Raw genomic sequence first — 23,760 nt, forward strand, 5'->3', positions numbered from 1 at the left:
AAGCAAAACAGTGACTGCAACTTTAGGAACTCGGTGTGTTGTAGAGGGCAGCCTTTAGTCACTAAATCTTCTGTCCCACATATCATCTGTTCAAATTTATTGCTTTTCACTGTGAACAGTCAGAAGCTGCTACTCACAGAATATTTGGGGAGAAGTTTTTAATGCTACTTAAACCCAGAGCTGAATCCTTGCTTCAAGCCCTCACCCTTCCGTTGATGTAGTGAAAGCCTAGACCTGAGCTAAACTCCCTCTGACCCTCAGTGAGGAACGTGCCAGTGCCCTGAGCTCAGCAGAGGAGATGAGTTCTACCTTGCATATAATGTGAATAATATTTGTGTAAGCCAGCTCACAGCCAGCCAGTTCAAGTACCCTCGTTCTCAAATCAGCACAGGCTGTTTTCACTGCTAATTTGCCCTCCTCCCCTGCCAGAAGCAGTTACAACACTTGCTTCTCAAACCTGCCAGGCTTCACCTATTTTTTCACGAGCTGTCAGACGCCTGTTGTAGCACGTGGTGTCCCTGAGCTGAAGGAGCGAGTCAGGCTGAGGCTGGGCCAACACAAAGCTCTCCATGACTGATGGGCAGGTTCTGCTCCAGCTGCACATCCCTCCCCTCCCTGCTCTGGCCATCATCCTTGAGATCCAGCTCTGAGCCAATTCACAAAGCTGCAGCAATCTCACTTCAGTGCCCTGGAAAATCATGGAAAAGATGATTCTGGGAGGGATTGAAAAACACCTGGAGGACAGCACAGTCATTGGTCACTGCCAGCATGGCTTCAATAAAGGAAATTCTGCTTGTCAGACCTGATTTCCTTCTACAACAGGGTAACCCATGTGGCTGATCCAGGAAAGCCAGGAGATGAACTTTTTTGTACTTCAGCAATGCTATTGATGCTGTTTCTCACAGGATTCTTCTGGACACACTGTCCAGCCCACAGCTGGATAACATGATGGGTGAGCAACAGGCTCACGGGTTGGGCGCAAAGGGTGACGGTGGCTGCGGTGACATCAGGCTGGCACTGGTCACTAGTGGGCTTCTGCAGGGCCCCATCATCAGCCCTGTGCTCTTCAACTTCCACAGTAAAGACCTGGATGCAGCACCCTGAGGAATACTTGGTCAGTTTTCTGACGACACTAAACTGGGAGGAGCTGTCGACTCCCTGGATGGCAGGGAGGCCCTGCAGAGAGACCCCCACAAACAGGGGGCTGGGCAATCACCAGCCGTGGGACGCTCAGCCAGGGACAGGGCCGGATTCCGGGCCTGGGATGGGGCAGCCCTGGATGCACGGACACACCGGGAATGAGAGGCTGGAAAGCAGTGCCAGGGAAAGGGACCTGGAGGGGTCCTGGTCAATGGCCACCTGGACATGAGGCTGCAGTGTCCTGGAGCCAGGAGGGACATCCCTGTCCTGGGGGCTCCAGGCACAGCTGAGCCAGAGAGGGATTGTCCTGCTCTGCTCTGGGGCAGCCTCACCTCAAATATTGTGTGGAGTTTTGGGTGCCACAATATCCCAAACCATTAGACATTAAACCATTAGACAGTGTTCAAAGGAGGGCACGAGGATGGTGAAGGGCCTTGAGGGGAAGCCGTGTGAGGAGCAGCTGAGGGCACTTGGTCTGTTCCCCTGGAGGAGGCTGAGGGCAGCCATGGCAGCCACAGCTTCTCCTGAGGGGCAGAGGAGGGGCAGGCACTGAGCTCTGCTCTCTGGGACCAGGGGCAGGAGCTGGGAAGAGCCTGAAGTACTGTCAGGAATATAATGCCTCTTCTCAAAGGGTTTCTTACTGTGTGACCAGGTCAAATGCTGTAACCCATTGTGGGAATAGTCTGAGGAGTTTTAATTCTGATGCTGATTATTTCTTTAACCTGGGTGTGTGCTTATGGCTGGTTTATCTAACCAGCTGTTGGATTTTTATACAGTAAAAGTGAAGTTAATGCTCTTGCTAGAAATTTGAAGGGAGATAGCCAAGGACTGTCCAGGAGAAATATTCATTGTTACCAGGAGATATTAATGTTAATACGAAATCTACAGGCTTGGAGGTGAGGGGAACCTAATTCTGATTTTTCACAGGAGTGCTCAAGTTTAACACCAGGTTATTCTTAAGGATTTTGAGATTTTCAGATTGTGATTACTATTGAGTTTCTTTTAAATCAGAACTGAACAGAGTAATCTGAATATACCTCTTACTAATAAGTACTGTGATGTTGGGCAAGAGAAATAGCCCTAAACACTTTGAGGACCATTAACTTTAATTTTTGCCTGATGATGAAAGAATAGTCCAGGCTCTTTGTCTGGGCTTTACAGTATATTTCTTTAGTGGTTTTCCTTTGGAAACATGAAAAGGTTCAAAATTAAGAAGTGCTGCTATAATGCACGCTTAATTCTTGAATGGAAAACTTTACTTCTCACTTTACATCCCATTTCAGATTTTTAAGTGTTATGGGACAGAGCAAAGCCTGCATTAAATGAGCAGTTGCTTATTTTTTTTAATGTATTTATGCTTCTGACATAGTCCATAAAAGAGGTTGATGGCTTGTTTATTTTTGCCCCATGTAAGATATGAATGTGAAGTTTTGCTTCACAAACACAGAATTATCCCATGTAATGTTCACAAGACTAATCAGTCTGGTTCTCTTCCTGAATCAAACATCTACACCTTTTCTCAGTTATGTTTGGTTTTTTTCAGTACTGTGTAGAAACTTGACTTCTCGCAGATATATCTGGTTTGCCTGTCTCTCATTCAAAAATCCCAATTTGAGCATGCTCTTCTTTTTAAGGGTATATTTCACCTCTGCTAATATTATATGACTCTATCAGTTATTAATGCAGTCAACTCATAAACACAGTTTAGGGGGTACTGGCCTTGGAAGAACTTTCCAGGAGACCAATATATCAAATCAGTTCTGAAGTTCCTTGACCTCAGGATAGAATTACAGGTTTATAATTTACTCAACACTTACATGACCCAGAGAACAAAGGATTGCCAAGTCAGTCAAAACTAAATTACTCCTGACCTTAAATTAGTCATTTTCATGCTATTAAAACTATGGCCAAGTCACTCTTGAGAGATTATTTTGAGCTTATAAATCAGGTTTGTATTTTTCCATATTTATGCTCACAACCTAGAACTTTGCATATATTTTAGTGCATGTTTAATTATTTTCTGAAATTCACCAAAGACTCATTCACTCATGGAAGTGAATTAAATGTGGTGTTTCATACATATGTGTCTGTCTCCAAAAGGCCCAATTTTCTTGTGAACAATATGAAAATATGCAATAAAATCATGCAGAAATAATGAGGATAAACAGCTGAAGAACACTCCCTGAGCACCACTTTTAATTTCATAATCGGGCTGCCATGTTGCAAACTTTAATTTTGAATATGGTTTGATACCTGTCCACAGCCTCTGCTCTCAGGGAAATAACTCATGTACAACATTACTTGGATGTGGGTTTGCAGAATCAAGCCCTTCATTAATTCTGAACAGATCTTGGACTATGCAGGTATTTTTCCTCAGTCATTTGGAAAGTTAACTAGTTCCCCATTCCCTAGGTACTTCCCTTAAAGAGCTATTTTGGAAGGTGTAGGAGAGGTGTGTAAACACTTTCAGGGTTTAACTTTACAGCTGCCAGGAATGGAAACTGCAGTTTCAAAACCCAACCTGAGGTATCTGGAAAACAACACACAGGGCTGATATATTTTTTAAAACTTCCTGTGCATTTTCAAGAGTCTCCATAGTCTGTAAATGTCCATTATCAATTATCTTGATGGCACTTTATAATTCAGGGAAATTATCAGTTATCACTCAGACTCAACAGGTTCACCAGTACAGGTGATTATTCTACGGAGAACACATTTAAAGATGGGTTTGGGTAGAATAAAATGGTTTTATTTCCCCTGTAATTATCACAGCATGAGGCTTGATAATTTCAGAAAGATTGAAGTAATGACAATAGGATTTTTAAGGTTGGGAAAGAGCTTAAAACTTGAGATTATAAGTCTTCATGGTTAGAAGACTGGTAATTGGAGAGATTAATTATTTTGTTAAATGTGAAGTAGATCATGCTCAAAAATGTTCCTGTCTCATTCCTGTTTTGTCAGCCTCTGCTTGGTGTCATGTGAAGTCAGGTACCTTTGATTCATGGAATGTTGTGTCTGTTGATTTCTATCTGTTCTGGTTTGCACTTCTGCCCTGAGGTTTGCTTTGAGTTTCAGGTTTGGGCAAACTGAAATTGTCAAAGAAAATTCACTTTAATTTGCAGCCTTTCAAGTGGTTTTGTTTCGAATCCATGCCAAACCTGAGATTTTGCATAGTTTCTTTTTTGCATAATAGCCAAGCAAAAAGATAAATTGTGTCAAGCTCCTTTGGAATGGGGTTGAAGTTTATAGTTTTGTGAACTTTTAGAAAACTACACCTGTAATTCATTATCAAGCCAATGTTGTGAGGACTTGTTGGAGGACAGCAGAATGCTGGGAAACTTCTGTGTAAGAGAATTAAATTAGAAGAGAAGAAGTATGTTCTTACTTCAGCTCCAAAGGTACAGAAGGTCATGACCGATTTCACTTTTTGGAGCACTGAAATTTTGGACTTGAGTAGTTGAATGCTTGAGCTGCTGTGTCATCTCTGCAGTAAGTTCCTTCAGATCCAGAATAAAGACAGTTACTCAAGGAGAAGATAAAACTGATTTGAGGCAATTTCTATATATCAGTTCCTTGTATAAAGAAAATAATTCCATTTCAGTGGGAGTCCTGATAGCATCATTCCCAGTTTTTGTTTCATTCTTACACAGGGCTTCCAAGAGGAGTTCTCAGATTGTTGTCAGAGAACAATCAGTGGGCATGTGTCAAATGAAATAAAGATCCCCTTGTGATTTGGGGTTTTCTTTGTTTGAACATATTCCTGTATCTAGATCTTAAAAACAGCCTTCAGCAGTGCTAACATAATTAATTGTTTATATCAAGTGTTCTAATTACAGCAATTCAGGTGGTTAGCCACCTAAATGAGTGCATAATTATTTAGAAACACTTTTGATTGAAGTGCTGGCATCCTCAAGGCCCAATTAAAAAAACCCAAACAAAACACACACAAAAAAAATCAAACCCCAAAAGGTTGAGACTTTGAAGCACTAATAGTCATTATCCTGTTAATTAGCTCACCTCCTGCACTCCATAGTAAATGGCTATCTTTTGCTTCTATCAGATACTCATTTGCTAATAACTTTCCATGAAAAAAGAGCTGATGATCTTTCAAAAGAGGGGGTAACAAACCACTTTAAAATGGAGTTTTCCATGACAAAACTTTGGTGGGCAGTGGAAGTTTTGTGAATTTAGTTTTGTAACAGAGAGCTGAAAACAAAACTCACTTGATGCAGACAGAATTCAGGACACTGCTCTTAGTGGAAAATTGTCAAAGTCCATTCCATTATTTGAACTGAGTCTTCCCAGGATCATTTGCTGTTTCGTGGGATTCATAGCATGGATATGCCATTCTTCAGTAGTATCCTGTAAACCAGTTTACATCTTCTCTGAGACATGTGGTCTTCATTCTGCACCAGATGATGCAGAGCAGGGTATGTCTGCAGGGAAGAGTCCCAGGGAGGAGAAAGGGCATAAACCAGATAAAATGTATTCATTTTATAAGAGGGTAAAATATTTCTTTTGTGGAATCAAAACAGCATTTTAAATGGAGGGGAGAATATTGAAGCATATTATCATTTCAGGTTCAAATGCTCTCAGAATCTTTTGTTTTGTAATGACTTTTAAAGTATTTTTCCTTTGTGTTAGGATGGAAACAAAGACAGGAAAATCAGAATTCCCCAGAGCATGAAGGCACAGATTTCCTCACTTACATTGAAAACAGAATTTTTCCTGTTCTTTAATAGTAAGTCACTAGCAATTAGTATATGAACACTTTCCTTCTGTTCATCCACTGGCTGAGCTAAAGGTCTGCCAGAAAAATAAAAATGCCAAGAGATAGCATCTTTTCCTGAAAGTAAAGAAAAAATGCACAATCTTTGAACAGAAAGAAGTTTCTCAATGAGCAAGTGAAATCTCTTTAAATAAGCAGCTCAGCAAAACTTCTGCTTTCAGTGATTGTTTTCACAAGTGATGCTTGCAATTCTTTGCAAGTTATTTATTTCTGTTGTAAACTATTGATAAGCACTGCATATTTTCAGTATTAGGCAAGTGAGACCTCTAGGATTTTTATGCATGTTCTTACATGAAATACAGGGTGGAAAAATAATACGTGTCTGTGGTCATGTAAAGTTCCCTGTGAGGTTCTATGAGTATGATCACTGTTGTCTGCAAAACAGTTCAAGCACACTAATTTTTTTTCTTCTTTTTAAAGATACATGATTTTTGTCTGCTTTTGAAATGGCAGTTCCTCCTATGGCAAAGCAATATCCTTTCTTGGCACATGGGTTTGTAGAAATTGGCATTGAGGCTCAAAATGGGTTATGATGGAAGTTTGCATGGACCTTGTGGGGGTATCTGTGGGTTTGAGAAGACCTTGAAAAGGCAAATCTGCAGGTGATCAAACAGGAGATCCCTTTGAGAACCAGTTTTCAAGGGGCTTTTCTGCTGGTATAAACTGGTTGTTGTGTCCCAGTGCTCGATGCTAAACATTAGCAGAGGGCAAAGTAATTTTCTTTGAAGATGGCAAGTTTCAGCCATTCACATCCCATAACCAGGTACTCACAAATACCATTCTGTGTGTCCCCCAGCCTGTGTCCCAGCTCAGCATCCAGGTGGGATGCTCAGGATTGCTTGCTGTTGTGTGGAGGGCCAAGTAATGCTCTGCTGAGTCTTCATGCTGGGACATCCTCAGGATCCCAGGTCCCATCAAACATTTTTTGCCTTTGGGAGCTGACAGTGACCAGGATCTTTTATTTCCTCTGTGCTCTAACACCTCTGGGTATGATTAGGGTTTATTTCCTCTACTCTGTCTTCTTACCAGAGTGTCTAAAGACTCCAGCCCTGTTCTGTATTGTCCTACCATCACGTCTTAGTGGCCTTTTTCAGTTCTGACTGAACCTGTTCCTTTGTGTTCCTGAACTGGGTATTTTCAAAAGCTGTTCATAGTTATCCTGTGATGTTCATGCACCTGCCACCCTCACAGGGCTTTTTATGCTGGTGTTCCCTTTCTAACACTTCCACACATAGACCTTCCCATTCATTCTCCATTCTAGCCAGTCTAAGCATTTCCATTATGAGTCTCTGTAATTACTGGTAGCATGATTTAAACCACAGGCAGAAAAATAATGAAAAAAAAAAAAAAGTAGGATTTCAGTCTCCCCTTGCAATTCCACAGAGAGCAGTACTGTACTCTGTCTTCCCTACACCAGAGCCTGATTTCCCTGCCAGGCCATGGGCAGTGCATCTGGCACCCCTGAAGGTCTCTGGAATAAAGATAGGCCTGGAAAAGGCTAAAATTGCTCTGCTACTCCAGTTGGAGAGAGGAGCCTAGAAGCTGAATACTGACAAATTTAAATAAAAAATAAGGCACTTTTTAACAGTATATAAAGGTCTTTCTATCAAGGCCAGTTGCCTTTCTGGAAAGTTACTTTAGTCCTACACAAGGTTTTTGGCTCAGGGTAAGGGCAGCTGTGTGAAATGCAATCCCCTGCACTGTTGAGCAGGTCACGTTTATGATCTAATGGTCCTCTTTGGCTTCAGATGCTGTGGGTGTCTTGCATTGCCAGGTATCTGGTGAACAGGGAACTAATTCCCACATGGATTGCTCAGGTGCTCAAAGGAGGAACAGGGCAGGTAGAGAGGGGAGAATGCTTTGGAAAACAGCCTCTGCTCAGGGCTCAGTGGCTTGGCAGTTTATCCCAAGCCTGCAGACCAGTATCCCTTGTTTCTTATCACCATTAAGGGATAAACATATTGTCACTACTCTTGTTGGTTTTTTTTTCCTCTCTGCTGACTCGTTCTATAAATAAAATACGTCTTCATTTGGGACTGCTAATTGCCTTGAAATCCCCATGGCAGCTCCATGACTTAGACAGGTTTCACACCTGTTTTATAGACATATAAACTAGAGCACAGCCAGGTAAAAGAACTTGAACAAGATCACCCGGAAACACAGAGGCCAGTCACATCAATCAGTTCAAGAAACCAGGAGTTGTGTTTCCATAGCCCCTGCTGCAACTACTAAATCACAAGAACTACTAAGGAAAAATCCTGCCAAAAGCCACTGTTTTTTTTGTTTTTTAAAACCACAAGAAGCATTTTGGGTTATTCCACAGGGTCTCTCCCTAGCACTTGGTGCACATTAATTAATTACATATTTTTTAAAAGAAATGTGGAGCCTTGGGCAGCCCAAAAGGCATTGAAGTTTTAATTCTCAGAACGATTCCCTGACTTGACTGTTATCCAGTTCCTATTCAGGCAAGATAGGAATTAAGATTAATGACCCCAAACAAACTGGTATTTCAGAGAATCAGTCTTTGCCAGGCATTATATTCTCATGACAGAAAATCATTGAGGCATAAATACAGCGCTCAGTCATTGGTGTATATTAACAACACCACGTTGTTCCCATAAATGCTGAATACAGAGAAGAGGAAAATGAAGTCCTAAAGTTCATTAATTTTGGTTGTGGCTTTTTTTTTTTTAAAGTGAGCAAACCAGAACCTATGGAATAAGGCCATCCCATTCCCGTGCTGCCCAGATGTGAAGGCTATTCAGATTCCAGAAAGGTGTCTCTGGGAAGTTGTTTGCACTCGGTGATGGCTGTCTCTGCGGTGTCTTTTAGCAGCTTGATGGTCTGTAGGCATTTTTTAAAAGACGAATTGATGAAGACCAAGTTTTAAGGAGAGAGAATTAAAAAAAAAAATTAAATTTCTTAGCTGCTAGGATCAGTGAATATTGTAATATGTGGGATAAAAACATGTCATTATCTGCCAGCCTCTATCCACATCCCAAGAAGGGGTTTGTGGCTTAAGGGTGTTTTCTAAGCAAATGAGAGCTGGCATGGAGATAGGAGGATTTCACCTATCCTGGGACCAGCAGTAGTGATGGTCAGAGCTAATACAGGAAGTTTTTGTGGCAATTTCTAGAAGCTGTTTGCTCAGGGAAAAAAAAAAAAAAAAAAAGAAAATCTTTCTGTGTTTGCATTTCCACACTGAAAAGACATTCCTATGACATCATCTTGTTTGTTCTGACATCGCAAGAATGGAAGAAATAAAATGGCAGAAAAGAGACCAGGGACTTTTATTTTGCTGTCAAAAAAAAAATAGAAGAAAGATGTAACCACAGTATCCAATGGCTACTTTAATTCTCAGAGACAGTTCAGCAGATGAGTTGTTGTCCAAGGGCAGTTGGGCTCCCAGACACAAGAGCATTCTGTAGTAAGCTTAATTACTCATTTTAATTATGCATTTTAATTAGCAGGGGACTAACACAGTGCTTTTCTCCTACTTTCTCAATAAACCCACTTTGTAATATTACAGAACAAACTTGTAACTGAAAACTCCAACTGTCTGCAGTTGAGAAAAACAACTCCAAGTTCAGGGGCTTTTCTTCTTCATGAAATCACATTCAGTGAGCAGGTCAAATCCACCTCTGAGCATTTTCAGGAGCTTTTTGCTCACTTTCTTCTGTTCCTGGACAACATGAAGAAATCACTCTGTGCTGCTGCTTCTCTCAGTGGTGTTTCCATTGCCAATATATTGGCTGGCCTGTTGTTCCCTCTAAACATGTCCTAGTTCTTCCTCTTCTGGCAGTTTGCCCTCAGTCCTGTCTTCCCTGGCCCTAAATTCCCTTCTGTAGGAAATCTGCTTTCTTTCCCCTTCACTGCAGGGAAGGTCAGGTTAGAGGGGCAGGTAGAAGGAGAGGCAGCTGTGTTCTGGAATGAATTCAGAGGCAGCAGTGTATGTGGGATGGGTGGGTGGGTGAAGACAGCAAATGCCACAAAATCTTCAGCAAAACAACCAGATCCCACAAAGCAGCCCCTCACAAGCTGTACTCTCTCACTTCTGTACTCTTTCTTACCCAGGACTGTACCTGCAGAGGAGGGATTTGCAGAGTCTGCAGCATTCCTTCACAAACTGAGGCTGTCAGCAGAGTGTGGTGAAGCCAAATAGGCCTCCAGGCTGCTCTTTTCTGAGAGAAGCCAATCCTAATTTATTTGTAGCTTTGAGCCAAACACGGGCTTGAAAAGGTTCAGGTAAGGATATAGTTACAATAGAGATGAGGTAGATTTAAGGTGGAGTGGTGATTAGGAATAAAGGGAAAAGTAAAGTTGTGCCAAAATTTTCTGAAATGTTCCCTCAGGTTTCAGTGCAAATAGCATCTTATATAATTTCCATCATGTAAGGGGTGGAAATGCTCCAGAAGTGTCTGTTCTTTACAAGGCTTTGATGAAATATTACAAGACTGGAAACCTCTCGTGTTATATTTATGTTGTACTTCTCTGCTGCTCCTGGCCTGGGCTGAGCTCTGGAATCAGGATCATCGCCTGACAGTTCCAGGTGTTTGCATGTCAGACTCAAGCTGCAGCTTTCTCTTAACTCTCTTAACTCCTGTGGTTTAAAAGGCTCAAGGCATTTTGTCTGGCTTGGCTTAGCTGAAGGCAATAATATTTTCATTTATAGGGAAGGTGTTTCTTTTTTCTTTTTTTTTTTTAAATTTGGGTATTGCAGCTTCCCTCAGTTTTAAAACCACATTATATAAGATCCTTTCCCTTGTGATGAGAACCATGTCTCTCCACCACTTTTCTCCAGCAATAGAAGGTCCACATTGTGTGTGTTACTTCATATGGACCAACTGCTGCATCTGCCTGAAAAATGCTCTCTAATTTTGTCTTCTTTCTGTTTTCCCTGCTCCCACCCTTCTTGTCCCTTGCTTTCAGTGCAAATAAGATTTCCTTTGACTTTTACCAATAAAGTATCAGCCCATTTGAGATAATTGCCCATGGAAAAAAATTAAAAGTTCAGACTAGGAATCAATGCTCTTCCCAGAAACAGAGCTGGAAAGTGAATAATCTTAATCAAATGTGATGGCAAAGCAAAAAGGCAGATGGAGGGCTGAGTTCTCAAGTAACTTCTGTACATTTCAGTTGCCATCATTGATCTAGTCTCTGTTAGTGCTGCCTTAGAAACTAATGCCAAGTGGACAGCTCCAGCCCAGATGATGCTGTATGTTTCTCTGGGCAGGAGTTACCAACCATCCAGGGACTAGTATCAAAAAAGAGTTAGTGTGACTCTGTATGTATTTTCCTGCTAAGCAATGAAAATCTGACAAATGAATGAAGCTCAGCAGTAACCCACGTACTGTGAGCGTGTATCCTCAAACCAGTTTTGCAAATTGGGACAGAGAGCTATAATTGGCCTTGCTGAAGTGGCCTTTGTTTGCCACAGCTCATGATGTTACACTGAATAACTCCTCCAATTCATGACACCTGAATAAACGTCAGGAAAACCAATGTGGAATGCACATTCCACTATCTGCAGCCACCCTGCAGCCCAGCCTGGGCAAAGTCCCTTCCCTGATCCCTACACTGAAGTCAACTCTAATGATTAAAAAATGCTGCTGGACTGAAAATACATCCCTCTGATAACAGGCTTGTTTGGAGACTTGAGCTGTACCTCAGCATGGCCTGCACTAGTTGTGACTCTGCCTGGCTTTAGGGTCCATTTAGGTATCTTTTTTCACTTAAAATGTGCTCCAAAGCACATTCGGCTGGAAGTTGTCAGGCTCCATACAGAAGAAGAAAAAGTACATCTGAACTGGTCAACACCAACTTTTAACAAACACAATGCCATATCAAAGAAAGATTATAAAAACATCCCTGTGGGATGGTTTTTACAGTCGCTTTGGATTTCATCATCTCTATTTTCTCCTCCGGTTCAATTATTCCCAACAAAAAAAGAAAATGTTTGGTTTCTTTGGCTTAGGCTACAGCCTTCCTGCAGTTAAAAAAAAAAGAAAAAAGGCAGTCTTAAATACATCCAAGTGTTTTAGCTGAAAGTGATGCCTTTCAGTGCTGTCTAAGCCCTGAGCAGAGGAGCAAGCCCAGCCTGCAGTAGCCCTGGGGCTCACAGCTGTCCCACCAGGCTCTGCACCCACACAGGCATAGCAAGAATCTGAAGGGGGGGCTGAGCCAGCCAAGAGGGGTCCCCTTCCCCAGCCCTTCCAGAGTAGCTGCCACGAGATCCTGAGCATCTCCCCAGGGTGGGGACTGTGTGAACATCCATGATCCAGGACCAATACCCTCTCCCCTTCCTCCCTGCCCTACCACAGGCACAGCCCAGGAGCCAAACTGGGAATGTTGTAATTAAGGATAGTTGTGTGCCCTTTTAAAATTGAGCATCCTGCTGAGAAATCCTTGAGCAGAGAGGTAAGGAGCACACACTGCCTTGGGTCCTATTGAAGACACAGTTAGAGATGATGTCAGTACCCTTTATGGATCCAAGGATATGTTATTTCAATAGACATTTCATGGTATCCATTATAGTTACAGATGTTGCAAGCTTCAATTATTAATTTATGTGCTCATAACTTCCCCAAAGCCAGATCACTTCTGTTCAAAAGTCATTTTGTTCTCCTTTACAAAGTGTTTTAAGGGAGGGTTTTGACAAAACGTTGTTTAGGTTAAAAGATGGAAAAAGCATGGAACTGTGTGCCAATACAGCTCTAATTTTGAGCATTCTTTTGAGCATAACATTCAGACAAAACAACACTCAATACTAACCACCCACCCCCCGCAGTGTGGACTCCATCCTTATGAGGAGAGCTTAAGCTTGGGTTTCTGGGGAGATTTTAAAAAAGAATTAAATGTTTTCATGTGCTGGAAAGCATCTCCTTGTGTGAGTGTGTGCCACTGCCCTCTGGTGCACAGAGGAAGGAGAGTTTGGCTGCTGTGTAGGGACAGAGGTGGGGGCACCCACCCACTCCTGCTCCTGCCTAGAGCAAAGGCTCAGGTCCTGCTATTTGGGAGCCAGGCTATGAAAGGAGTTAAATCCTCACCCCCCGAGGGAGTTAGAAACCACAATTCCTGTGTAGATCTGTCCCTATCTGTTTTGTTTCCATAGAAAATGCCACATGGAAAGAGTGTGCAAGTGTGGTGTCAGTCACACCCCCCTCAGGCTGTTGTCTCATCAGCTGCTTATCCTAAAATATCTGGGAGATTTGCTGCAAGTGGTGCTGTGCTCCTGCTGAGCACTACCAAAGCAAGGCCCAGAGCATCTCTGACCATTTGTTCTCTCCTGGTGGATGTTTCTGGCACATGACAGACCCACACCTTCAAGCCTGAAAGAGTTTTGCCCAATCCAGGGCTTTGGGATAAAATACAAGGTTTAGCAGGGTAGATATGTTGGGCTGCATTCAGGGATAAATGTAACCTGGTCAGTGTAGTAGCTGTAATTATCCATTATGGACATTAGTGGTCAGAAACCTATGAAAATCAGCTAAAAATCTCAAAAAAAAATGTTTAGGATCACGGCCACACTGCCCCAGCCTCCCATCAGGAGGATAGCTCTGGTTGCTGTACAGAGCAGGAGTTTATCTCATCTGGAGCTGCTGTGCTCCCTGGGGATTTATTGGGGCAATTAAGATGACTTATCCAAATGTCTCAGTCTATGGATTTGCACCTTTTCATGCTATTTTTCCATCAAAGTCAGGTTTCACACATTTCTGACTCTCAGTGACCATCAAATATGAGCAGTCACTTCTATTTCAGAATTTTCTCCCAATGAGACTGGTGTGAGTTTTGCCAATTGGAACATGATGATATCAAGTGCTCTGGAATGATAGTTGGGTGACCTTCTTAGCCGTATTTGACAAATAAATTACTTTTCTCTCTAAAAATGAGGCCTGTTCAGCTGCGCATCAAGTTCCAAGAGTTCAGTCTCATTGTTTTGAAAACTTTGGCTTGATAACACAATGGAAAAAGTTCTGTAGCCCTGATTTGTGCTGAAGGGGAGAATTAGGACAAAATTACTGCCTTGGTTTGGTTCCATCTCTGGCTTCTTTAAACTTGTCTATTTAAGCCTGTTTAAACAGTGCCTGAACCATCCTGCTATGGATTAGCCTAATAAAAAAACCCTCAAGTATATATATGAAGTTTCACATCATTTATTTCTAGGGGATAATTTCAAGTTTTTATCTCAACTGCTACACAAGGGAAGTAGGCTAACCCCTGAACCTTAAACTGTGATTCTTTTGTGGTTATTAAAAAAAAAAAAAATAGTTGTAGGGGCTGACAAAGATTTCTCTATCAATTCTATGCCATTTGCAAGCAGAATGTCATCTCTGTTCTAGACAGCAGCCACAGGAGCTCAGCTGGGGCCCTGCATGTCAAGCTGAGAGCTTTTTTTCCACCATAATAAAGGTCCTGCAGGCTAAACTGCTGCTAGCTCGTCAGTGACACTTCTGAAATCCCCTTGATGGGCTTACACAAACGTAAAGATTGCTCCTCAGCAGTGCTGCTGATGGTGTACAACAAAGGTAGTTCTTCAGTCATGCTCACCCAGCTTTGTCTCCTGTGTGTTTGCATGTGTGAGTGTATTTATGTGGACATCTGCATGGATATGCACAGATAAATGAAATATGGGCATATAGGCAGGACAGACAGCTATTTGTGCATGTATTTAATGTTATTCTGGGACTTGAAGTGGAATGAGCAAGGAAAAGCTACTGAAAGCTTATTTTAAAAGCCTGTGGCTATGGCATGTTTGCCCAATCAGAAGCTCTTAGGCACAGGGTGGGATTATTGGGGTACCAGGATTTGGACTCAATGATCCTGATGGGTCCCTTCCAGCTCAGCATATTCTAGGATAAGCACTGTTTTCCCCAAAGAATAATTATAAAAGTGAATTAGCATGCTAATTCTTACAACACAATCCCTGCTTGTTTAACCTTTATTTTCTTCAATTTGAAATAATCTGCTGTAACCTTTCCACTTTTTAAAGACTTTTTCCCTAAACTGTGGCACCCAAGTAGGTGGTCAAGCCAATACTTGCTTTTCCCCAGCCAGACACACTGGGTAGAGGCAGCAGATTGTGTTTTCAGGAGATTCTTGCTGGAAAGCTTTCCTGGGATTTTCATCACATGTCAAGGATGATGTCCATATAAAACATAGATTTCCCAACAATACAACTTCCTTGGAAAGAAAATTTTGTTTTCTTTAGTTCAGTTATTTTGAATGAATAAAAGAGTCCATGGGGAAGGAGACAGTCCTTCAAGAAAATACTCATAATTACCATGTTCCTGCTTCCTCTCTACCCTGCCAAAATTCACCATAAAGAAGAGGTGTGGTAATTAATTGCCTGCCAAGTGGCACAATTAATGTTCTGCAAATGCAGGATCCTCTAGGTGAATTGATACAACTGAGTTATAAAATGTCCCATTCTGTGTTTCAGTACTAGTACAGACGCACACACACGTGTGCTGAGAGAATGTGTTGTGTTCATTTTTATTTACTTTTTTTCTAGGACACTTTGATTTTTCTTTCCTTCAAAGTACTTTTTGAAGGACTTCATTTCTATGCAATAGAGCTCATGGGCAAACACTCAGTAAATGCAAAATAAGGAATGCTGTCATGGTTCTAAAAACATTAAATATTCTTCAAACTGATGCCAGTTGTGTGCATTGACAGTAATCCTGTCTAATCCCTTCCACATGTATTATCTTTGTACACCTGCTTTCATTGTCTCACTTATCAGTCTTGAATACTTAGAACCACAATTTGCAGGAAGCCAAAGCAGCAGAACAAAGCATCCACGCACTCACAGCTTGCTGCACTGCAATTTTGCATTGTAAAGATAAAACACAGTTGTACATTTCAGTGCTCGGAGTCAACACCTTCCATTGAGACATTTTTCCTCCCTCCTGCTCCCCCAGCTGATGTCTGTCTGCGTTTGTGTTCCTTGGCAGACTGACTGAAGCACACAGGACAGCTGTGAAAGTCATCAGGAGAATGCAGTATTTTGTGGCCAGAAGGAAATTTCAGGTGAGCAGCAGGATTAATCCCAAGTGCATCTTGTGAGCTCGCGGGACTTCGAAGGCGCTCTCAGAGGAGACTTGTTTTGGTGAAGGTGGTTGTAACAAGTCAAAGGTGTTTTTGAGGTTCTGGGGCTCACACCTTTTGTGGATTTTTTTAATGGCATGGGCAAAATTATCAGTGATCCATGGATGTAGAATACTACAAACCCCTGACTTTATGGAATTAGCATCATTATTTTTACTTCTCTTTTTTTACTGCACTTGTTTTTTGGGTTTCTGCTTGTTTAACTGTACTGACCAATACTTACCCATCCACTAGCAGAAGTGAAGAAAACACTGGTGTTGGGGTGAAAAAACCTCTGTCAGGGTGTCTGCAAAAATGCTGATCATAACAAGAATGTTATCAATCATCTGATCAATTAGGGAATGTTCAGTCCTGTGCTGTGTATGGCTGACAGATCAATAAGCTTCACTGACAAGTACTGTGGGTGCAAAATTGCTTTCACAGGTGTGACTCATGTTTCCAAATGTATTTCCCAGAAAGGGACCTCATAGGCCATATTTTATGAAATTGTGGAGCATCTGCTGTTTGGAAATTTGGTGTCTTTATGAAGTGTTCAGTTAATTTTCTCTATCAGGTTACAAAGTGCTCAAATTGAATGTGCTGCATTGCAAATACTGTCATTTTGCCTGTTTAGTGAGACTTATTATGATAAATCTTGTTTGGGATGTGATCCTGATATCATCATTCTCATCATCCATGGGCTGGAAATGCCATGGAAATGAAAAATTAAATTCTGGACTGATTTTCAAAGCCCTCGTTATTTCCATCTCAAGGTTCATGCTTTTTTTGTCCAAGAGGATGCACTGCAAGTTAATGGGCTTTCATAATCCTTTTGAAGAGGTTTTAAGAAAATAAATCAAAAAAACTACATTTCAGGGAAGTTTGATTAGAGCTGAGCACTTAAATGCTTAGAAGGATAGAGGGATAGAAGCCTGAGATAAGATCCCAGCATTCAGAAGACTCTAAATTAGGGCAGATAGAACATCTTATATATTTCCTAATCCAATGCAAACGTGTATTTTCAGTTAACCCTACCTTTTGAAAGAATACTAGGAGAAGTCAGTTTGTTAAACTTAGGAAAAAACAGAAGAGCAGGATTATGTTGTAAATATACCAGAGAGATAAACACTATGGGAAATTTAAAAAAAAAAAAAAAAAAAAAAAGGAAGAAGAAAATACGGACACTAGTTGAGGTAAAAATTAGGATATTTCAAACCACTATAGATCTAATGTTCTGGAGCTGTCAGCCAGTGGCAGTCATACCAAACCTTAAAAACTGAATTTCATCAATTTATGGAGAGAATTCTGTGAGTCAGTGACAGGGTAGAAGAAGGAGAAGGAATAATTTTTTGTTTCTTCCTTTCTTGGGGCCATGAAATAGAGTTTATAGAACTCCCCATGCTAATTAGATTTTGGAAGTTCAAAGCTGGGTAATATTATTTAGTTTTGCATGCTGAATATGGAATACTGAGCTCAAATGGTCAGGATTTGGGATTATGAACAAGATGAAAGTCAAAGGAGTTGTTCAAGTGCTGCATTTACCACACTTCTCTGGAAGACCATTACCTCCTGACCTCAGTTGTATCGTTCTAGCATTTCCTAATAAAAACATGACAGGAGATTGTGCCAAAGTTTGCCCAGATCTAAATCTTTATGGAAAAAGTAGAGGGGAAAGTGGTGAAAGCTGGAGGGATTTTTTTTAGTCAGCTTCAGAGAGGACTCAGGCAGATTGCAGCACTTTGCAACTGTAGGATTTGGAGCTGATGGTTTGGTAAAAGGGATAACTGTCAGAGGACTTCTTTTGAGGGGGAAAAGAAATTTCACTGGGAATGAGTAGAATTAATTATGCACATAGTAGTCTGCTGGGGAGAGGGGAGGGAAAGGCTCCCCTGCACATCCAGGCTCTGTGCCATGCACGGTGTTTAAATAGAGTGTCCAAAGGAAAGGACACGGGATTTAGCCAAAATGCTTGCCAGGCACCCCCCCAGTCCATCTAAAGAGTGATACTGGCATTGCTTCTCTGGGTGAAGACAATAGGCTGCTTTTCTGGCCAGAAATACTGATGTGTCAGCGTCTGCAAAATGTGGAGCTGGGGAAGGGGGAGAAAAAAAAACCCGACCAAAAACCGAACGATAAGCTGAAAGCTGAAACCTCTCTCCCTCACAAAGCCTCTGCTCCCAAATGCACTCAAATGCAGACACACACATCTCCAAAGCCACAACTCTTTGAAAGTTTTGGTGCAGGTAAGGGCTGTATGCAGGGAAGGCATTTTGTCATGAAGAGCTCTTGCTTCTTCATTCATTTCACAGGATTTGTTTCCATTCCAGTTCCATGCTTTCATTTGAAATTTCTAGGATTGTATGGCAGCCTTCCAAGCATGACTCCAGCACATACTGTAGGTGTTCAATGCATGTGTGCAGTGGTGCATGCTAATGGCTCTGGCTGAGGCTGTGACAGAGTGCAAACAGACAACAAGATGACTAATGAGCTGTTTTCAGTAATTTTCAATTACTAGATTTGCAGTTTACCTTTGCTTTTTTTCTCCCCCCAGCTTCTTTTCTTGAGTCAGAGCCAAAAAGGGAGACATTTTGCCCCACATTTCCCATAAAGGTTCTCAAAATGCTGGTCTTTCCAACAGGCCATGATTTGCATTGATACCTCCCCACACACGTTGATTTTACTTGCTAAAATTTCACTGTGCTGCACTTTCTATAACCACATCACTTTCTGCAAATTCTCCAGAGATGTTTTGAAATTTGGCCGCAGTAGTTGCAGCAAGAAACCAAAACTTGGCAGAAGCACCTGGATTCTCATTAGGATGGGAATAGAGCTGGGCAGGTGGGAGTGTTTTCATTCTCTTGCAATTTTTTATCTGTCCATTTTTATTTTAATTGCACCTTTTTTTCTGATCTCAAAGGTATCACAAAAGACAGAGGACAAACAAAACCCACGTGCAGCAGTCTCCTGACTTATGCAGAGCATCTGTCTTCCCTGTTCCTCAAGCAGCAATATTTCTGTCACCAGACATCTCTGGTCTTCAGAGATGTTTGATTCTGGGTCCAAGTGCTCTGAGTTGGGCCAATCCCTGGGGTTCAGTCCCCTGACATTATGATTAACACATGGCTTTGGAATGAGCCAGGAGATGCTGCACATGGGAGTCCCAGATAAATTATCCATCTTGAGTTCGTGTTTCCCAAATACACTGTGAAGGGCTAATATTTTGCTCAGTATGGAGTAACATGAAGACATGACTCTAACTGACAGTAATGGGAATCATTTGGCTCCGTCTCCACAACAAATATTCACTCCCACAAAGGCAGTGCATTTTTTTTTTATTCATTACAACAACTGTTGCAAAATGGCAGGCAAATGGGCAGATAAAAAAATTAGAATGGAGGCCTGTCTGACATAGAAATCCAGTTTGGCCAATGCTCACCTTTCAACTTGCTGCCTGCCTCCTTTCCCAGCAAGCTCGGAAGCCGTACGACGTCCGTGACGTGATTGAGCAGTACTCCCAAGGACACCTCAACATGATGGTTCGCATAAAGGAACTTCAAAGGAGGTAGGCCCTGTCTACCTCATGAAATATCGGATTCCTCTAGTGCCAGCTGGCTTTAGGAGAGATGTGTTCTTAATGAACAGTAATTGTCCAAAATTGCAAGCACAACAGGGAGCACAATATCTGGAGGATTTAACTTGGAGCCATTTTTAACCCTTTTTATGACCAAGTTTACAATTACCCTTTATTCTCCTCTCCTTTTTCTCCAAGTGGAATTAAAAGAAATGAAGGTGCATGCTGTGAAGTTTATAGTGTGATCCAAGCTTTTCTGTCCTCTTCTTACAAAAGGAAAACTTTTCAAATAATGATTTACCTTTCTGTTTCCACTCTGTGGTTCTCCACAACTGAAAGAAATCTGTTTCGCTTGTGCTGCGCTATCTGGAACTTTTCCCTGCCCACATTCCTCCATGCACATGCTTTCTCCAAGTTTGGGGTTTGCAGCTGAAATATTTTGCCACAAAACTATTCTCCTCTGTTTCAGCACAAAGTGCTTTTCTCTTTACAAATTAATGCTGTGGACTGGGACACCAGAATGAACTCCCCTGGCCCTTAAATTAAATGGAAAAAAAAAATCCTATTGAATGGAATCTACTGTGTCAACATATACAGATATTAAATCCGCCTGCATGAGGCTCTAGGAATAGTTGCAAATGTTATTAAGAAGTCATTTCTGTTTGTATAGTCTTTGTTATTAGATTACATAGGACACAGGAGAACTATGTTTTAGTTACAACTTGAAAGTCTGAGAAATATTAGTACTCACGAAAATAGCAATAATAATATGGTTTGATTTTGGAGGAAAAACTCTTCAAGAGCTAAACTGCTGACTGTGTGTGCAGAAAGTCATGCTAGTCTCATGTTTTTGCTTGTTTTGGTTTGGGTTTAGAGCTACTGCAAATTCTCATGTAAATTATGCTCCCATGCTTAGCAACAGAGTTTAAGTTGTTTGCTAATTGCTCTGCTGGTAATTTTCTGTTTGCTTCTCAGGTTGGATCAATCCTTGGGAAAGCCAGGTCTTTTCCTCCCAGGTATGGTGACTGCATTTTATGCAAAATTATTATCTTCATAACTTTGGGAAAATACCCTTGGCTACAGTAATGTGGATTTATAATCCAGCCAACCATACATGAATGTAATTCTGTTAAGAAGCCCTGGAATGCCTGTGTAAAGATAAATAAATTTCATTCAGGTGATAGGGGAGTAAATGGAAATTAAGAATAAATGTTAAAATGTGTATTAGAACACGATGAGATGGAAATATCCTGAGGGAAATCCTTCTACAAAAATAGTCTTTCTAAATCTTTTGGTCTGGGCCTGGGATTACAATATATGTTTATTCCACTTTAAAAGGTTTTTTTTTCTTCCTGAACTCATGTCCCATATCCACAAGTGACTTGGAGCACAACTTAGTGTGGCAAAGTAATTTCAGAGCCTCTAAAACATGGCACATTGTCAGTGGTTAATATTATCAGAACAAAGAATATCATTCAAAACACATTTTCAACATCTGATTGCTGCAGAAGGCTCAGTAGTACAATCCTTTTTCCCTGTAGCTGGTTTTGGACCACAGGAAAAGAATCTGTCAGCTTGAATACTTCTATAAATATTTATGCATGGGATTTCATTCCACAATGTGCAAGCTAAATTTATGGAAAAACGTCCCTTACCTCCAAGAATGTATTATTTTATTTCAAGTATAGCATTGCCAAACTGAAACTGCAATTTGTGCTCAAAAAGACTAGTGTTAGAAGCACTTTTTATCAAGCAGTTTCTGGTTTCAGAGGAGGTGAATAATTAGAAGCTCATTCTAGAATTATGTTCTGAGAGATTCATGAAGCTGAAGATGTTCAGGAAGTTTGGTCTCACCAAATCTTGAGTCAGTAGGGTCATAGAAACCACTGGGAGGGTCTTAGGTGGGCCTGTGGCTTTGGACGAGTGTTGGAAAGAATCTGAAGTACCAAGGAACTCACTGGAGAAGCTAGAATGGTGGTTAGGGATGCAGAAGCTGGTGAGCTCAGTCAGGGGGTTGCAAGACCAAAACCAGAAGTTATTTGATCCAGTAGTTATTTTATCTAAACCCTCCACAAATCCAAAAACAAGATAAGTGGTTCCAGAGAAATGGTGTGCAGAACTAAACCTAGAGTTATTTTGCAATTACTCCCGGTGTCATCCAACCCGCCTTTACTCCCAGGATTTTCCAAGTGGTGAACAGTGAAAAGTGGATGCAGTATTTGTTTGTTTGGGGTGAAAATAGACTTTTGTACTGTCCTTCTCTAGAAAAAGGGTTATCCCTGAGTTTCCCTCAGAATGCATGGCTTATTCTACATTGAACATGGATTTTTTTTTTATATAATACTTTTCCAGGCATTGCTAAAATCCTCATTTTTAACAATGTGGGTGTTTCCCCTAGACTGTGTTATTTTTGTACTGATGACAAGCAGAAAAGAAATGACAATGCAAAGAAAATTAAACTGCCAAGGAGAAAAACATGAAAAGAATTTTCCTTTCCAGCTCCTTTTTTTTTTTCCTGTTTTATTATACTCCCATTCAAAGAATCTTAAGGTCTGACTCCAAGCCTGTTGAAATGAACAGGAATCTTTCCAGTGACCTCAGTGGGGTTTGGATCAGTTTTTTATTGAAAAGTCCCTGTTGTGGACTTTGATAATAATATATAAAAGCAACTGCAGCCTGTCTATAGTATTATTACCTTTCAAAAGTGAATGATGTCATAAAAGACTAAGAACCTGAATTCACTGGAAGCAATTATTTTTATTTTTCAAGTTAGTTTCTCCAAGATAAAAAGCACTAAAAGCTGTGTTAAAACAAGATAAGGATATGAGAAGAGAATAAAAGCCATGCTGGGTCAGAGCAGTCCTGACTCCAACGGGGCCAAGAGCAAGGTGCTTTGGGAAATGTGTAAAAAAAGCCTCCAGCCTTCCTGTCAGCTTTCAGCCCATTGCACATCAGAGGCTTCCTGACAAGATTGCAGTGTATTTAGTCTCCAAAATGGTTTGTCCTCAATGAACTTGCCTAATTATCCCTTTAAATTTAGAATATCTGCCATATTTTGTACAAAGAATTCTAATAATTCCACCTTCACATATTGGGAAGAATTCTCCCTTTTTGCTTGTTTTGGTCTTGGCATCTCTTCTCTTTCTTTGGAACTCCTTCAAGCAGGAGTGGATTTAAAAGCACTAAGATAATGAATCAATCTTCCAAAACCTGGACCCTACTTTTGTGAGTATATTCAGAGGACTCTCTCTGAGTTTCATTGGAAGCCTGTCCCAGTATTCCAGGGGACACAATTTTGTCAGATGAAACAGGATCCTGTCACAATAAACATAATGGAAAGTGTTGATGTAGAGGGAAAGAGCATATTAATTGAATTTATGGAATCAAGAAAGTAGACACATACAGTGATACAAATAAAGAGTGTCATGCATGACCTTCACTACACACGATGGCATTAACTGCTTTTGAATGCAATTTTTGAGACTTAACTGCAGCTTTTCAGGGGCAAAGGTGAAGAATAATGCCAAGGTAAAACAAAAGATCCAGTGTTTGGGTTCAGAAAAGTACACAAAAAGCTGATGTTTATCTGCAGTTTATCTGAACCTCTTGGTTCTGCATGACACGGGTGGGAATGCCTGAAGAAAAGTGACAGTTCCATTGTTTGCTTTTTTTTTTCCATTAAGTGCCACCTAAGCTTTCTGATACTTTTTCCTTCCCATCTGTTAAAGAGAAATTGGGTCACTGTATCTTTTAAAGCATAATGAATATGCTTAGCTTATTCTTCATCTTTTTTTAGTCAATTAATATTTGAAATGAGAGATACCCATATTTCTGCAGGAACTGATTTATCCCACTGCTCCTGGAGATTGAAATATTTTGGCAGTTTCCTTTTTAGGCTGTCCAAAGGAAATCACAAGAGCCTGATCCAGGACTATGCCTTATCTTTTTTAATTTTTCTACCAATCCGCTACAAAAGGCTCTGACTAACAAGAAAAGAGACTCGAACCAAAAGCTGCCAGGACTGAGGCAACTTTGTTTTTTGCTATTTTTTGGCTGTGAAGGGGCATTCCTGACCTTTTTTTTCAGCAGCATGCAGTTTACAAACCCAAGAATCCAGATATTGCCATAAGTTCATCACAAGAATCCCTGCATGGAGCTTTGGCAGAGCTGGAGC

General features: G+C 41.0%; 1 protein-coding gene across 6 annotated transcripts in view; it reads left to right on the top strand.

Annotated features, from left to right (window-relative positions):
- The window catches only part of LOC119708305 (potassium voltage-gated channel subfamily KQT member 1-like), a 417,378-nt gene that overhangs the window by 210,625 nt on the left and 182,993 nt on the right, over positions 1-23,760 (top strand). For 4 of the 6 annotated variants that reach the window (XM_038154526.1, XM_038154529.1, XM_038154528.1 and 1 more), the window contains 3 exons: positions 15,883-15,958; positions 19,483-19,577; positions 20,562-20,602. In XM_038154526.1, the coding sequence (XP_038010454.1) occupies positions 15,883-15,958; positions 19,483-19,577; positions 20,562-20,602 (212 nt within the window). The remainder of the gene's footprint in view (positions 1-15,882; positions 15,959-19,482; positions 19,578-20,561; positions 20,603-23,760) is intronic. The other 2 variants (XR_005259029.1, XR_005259030.1) reach the window with 2 other exon arrangements.

The sequence above is a fragment of the Motacilla alba genome, chromosome 1A (assembly GCF_015832195.1).
Source record: "Motacilla alba alba isolate MOTALB_02 chromosome 1A, Motacilla_alba_V1.0_pri, whole genome shotgun sequence".
Lineage (NCBI taxonomy): Eukaryota > Metazoa > Chordata > Aves > Passeriformes > Motacillidae > Motacilla > Motacilla alba.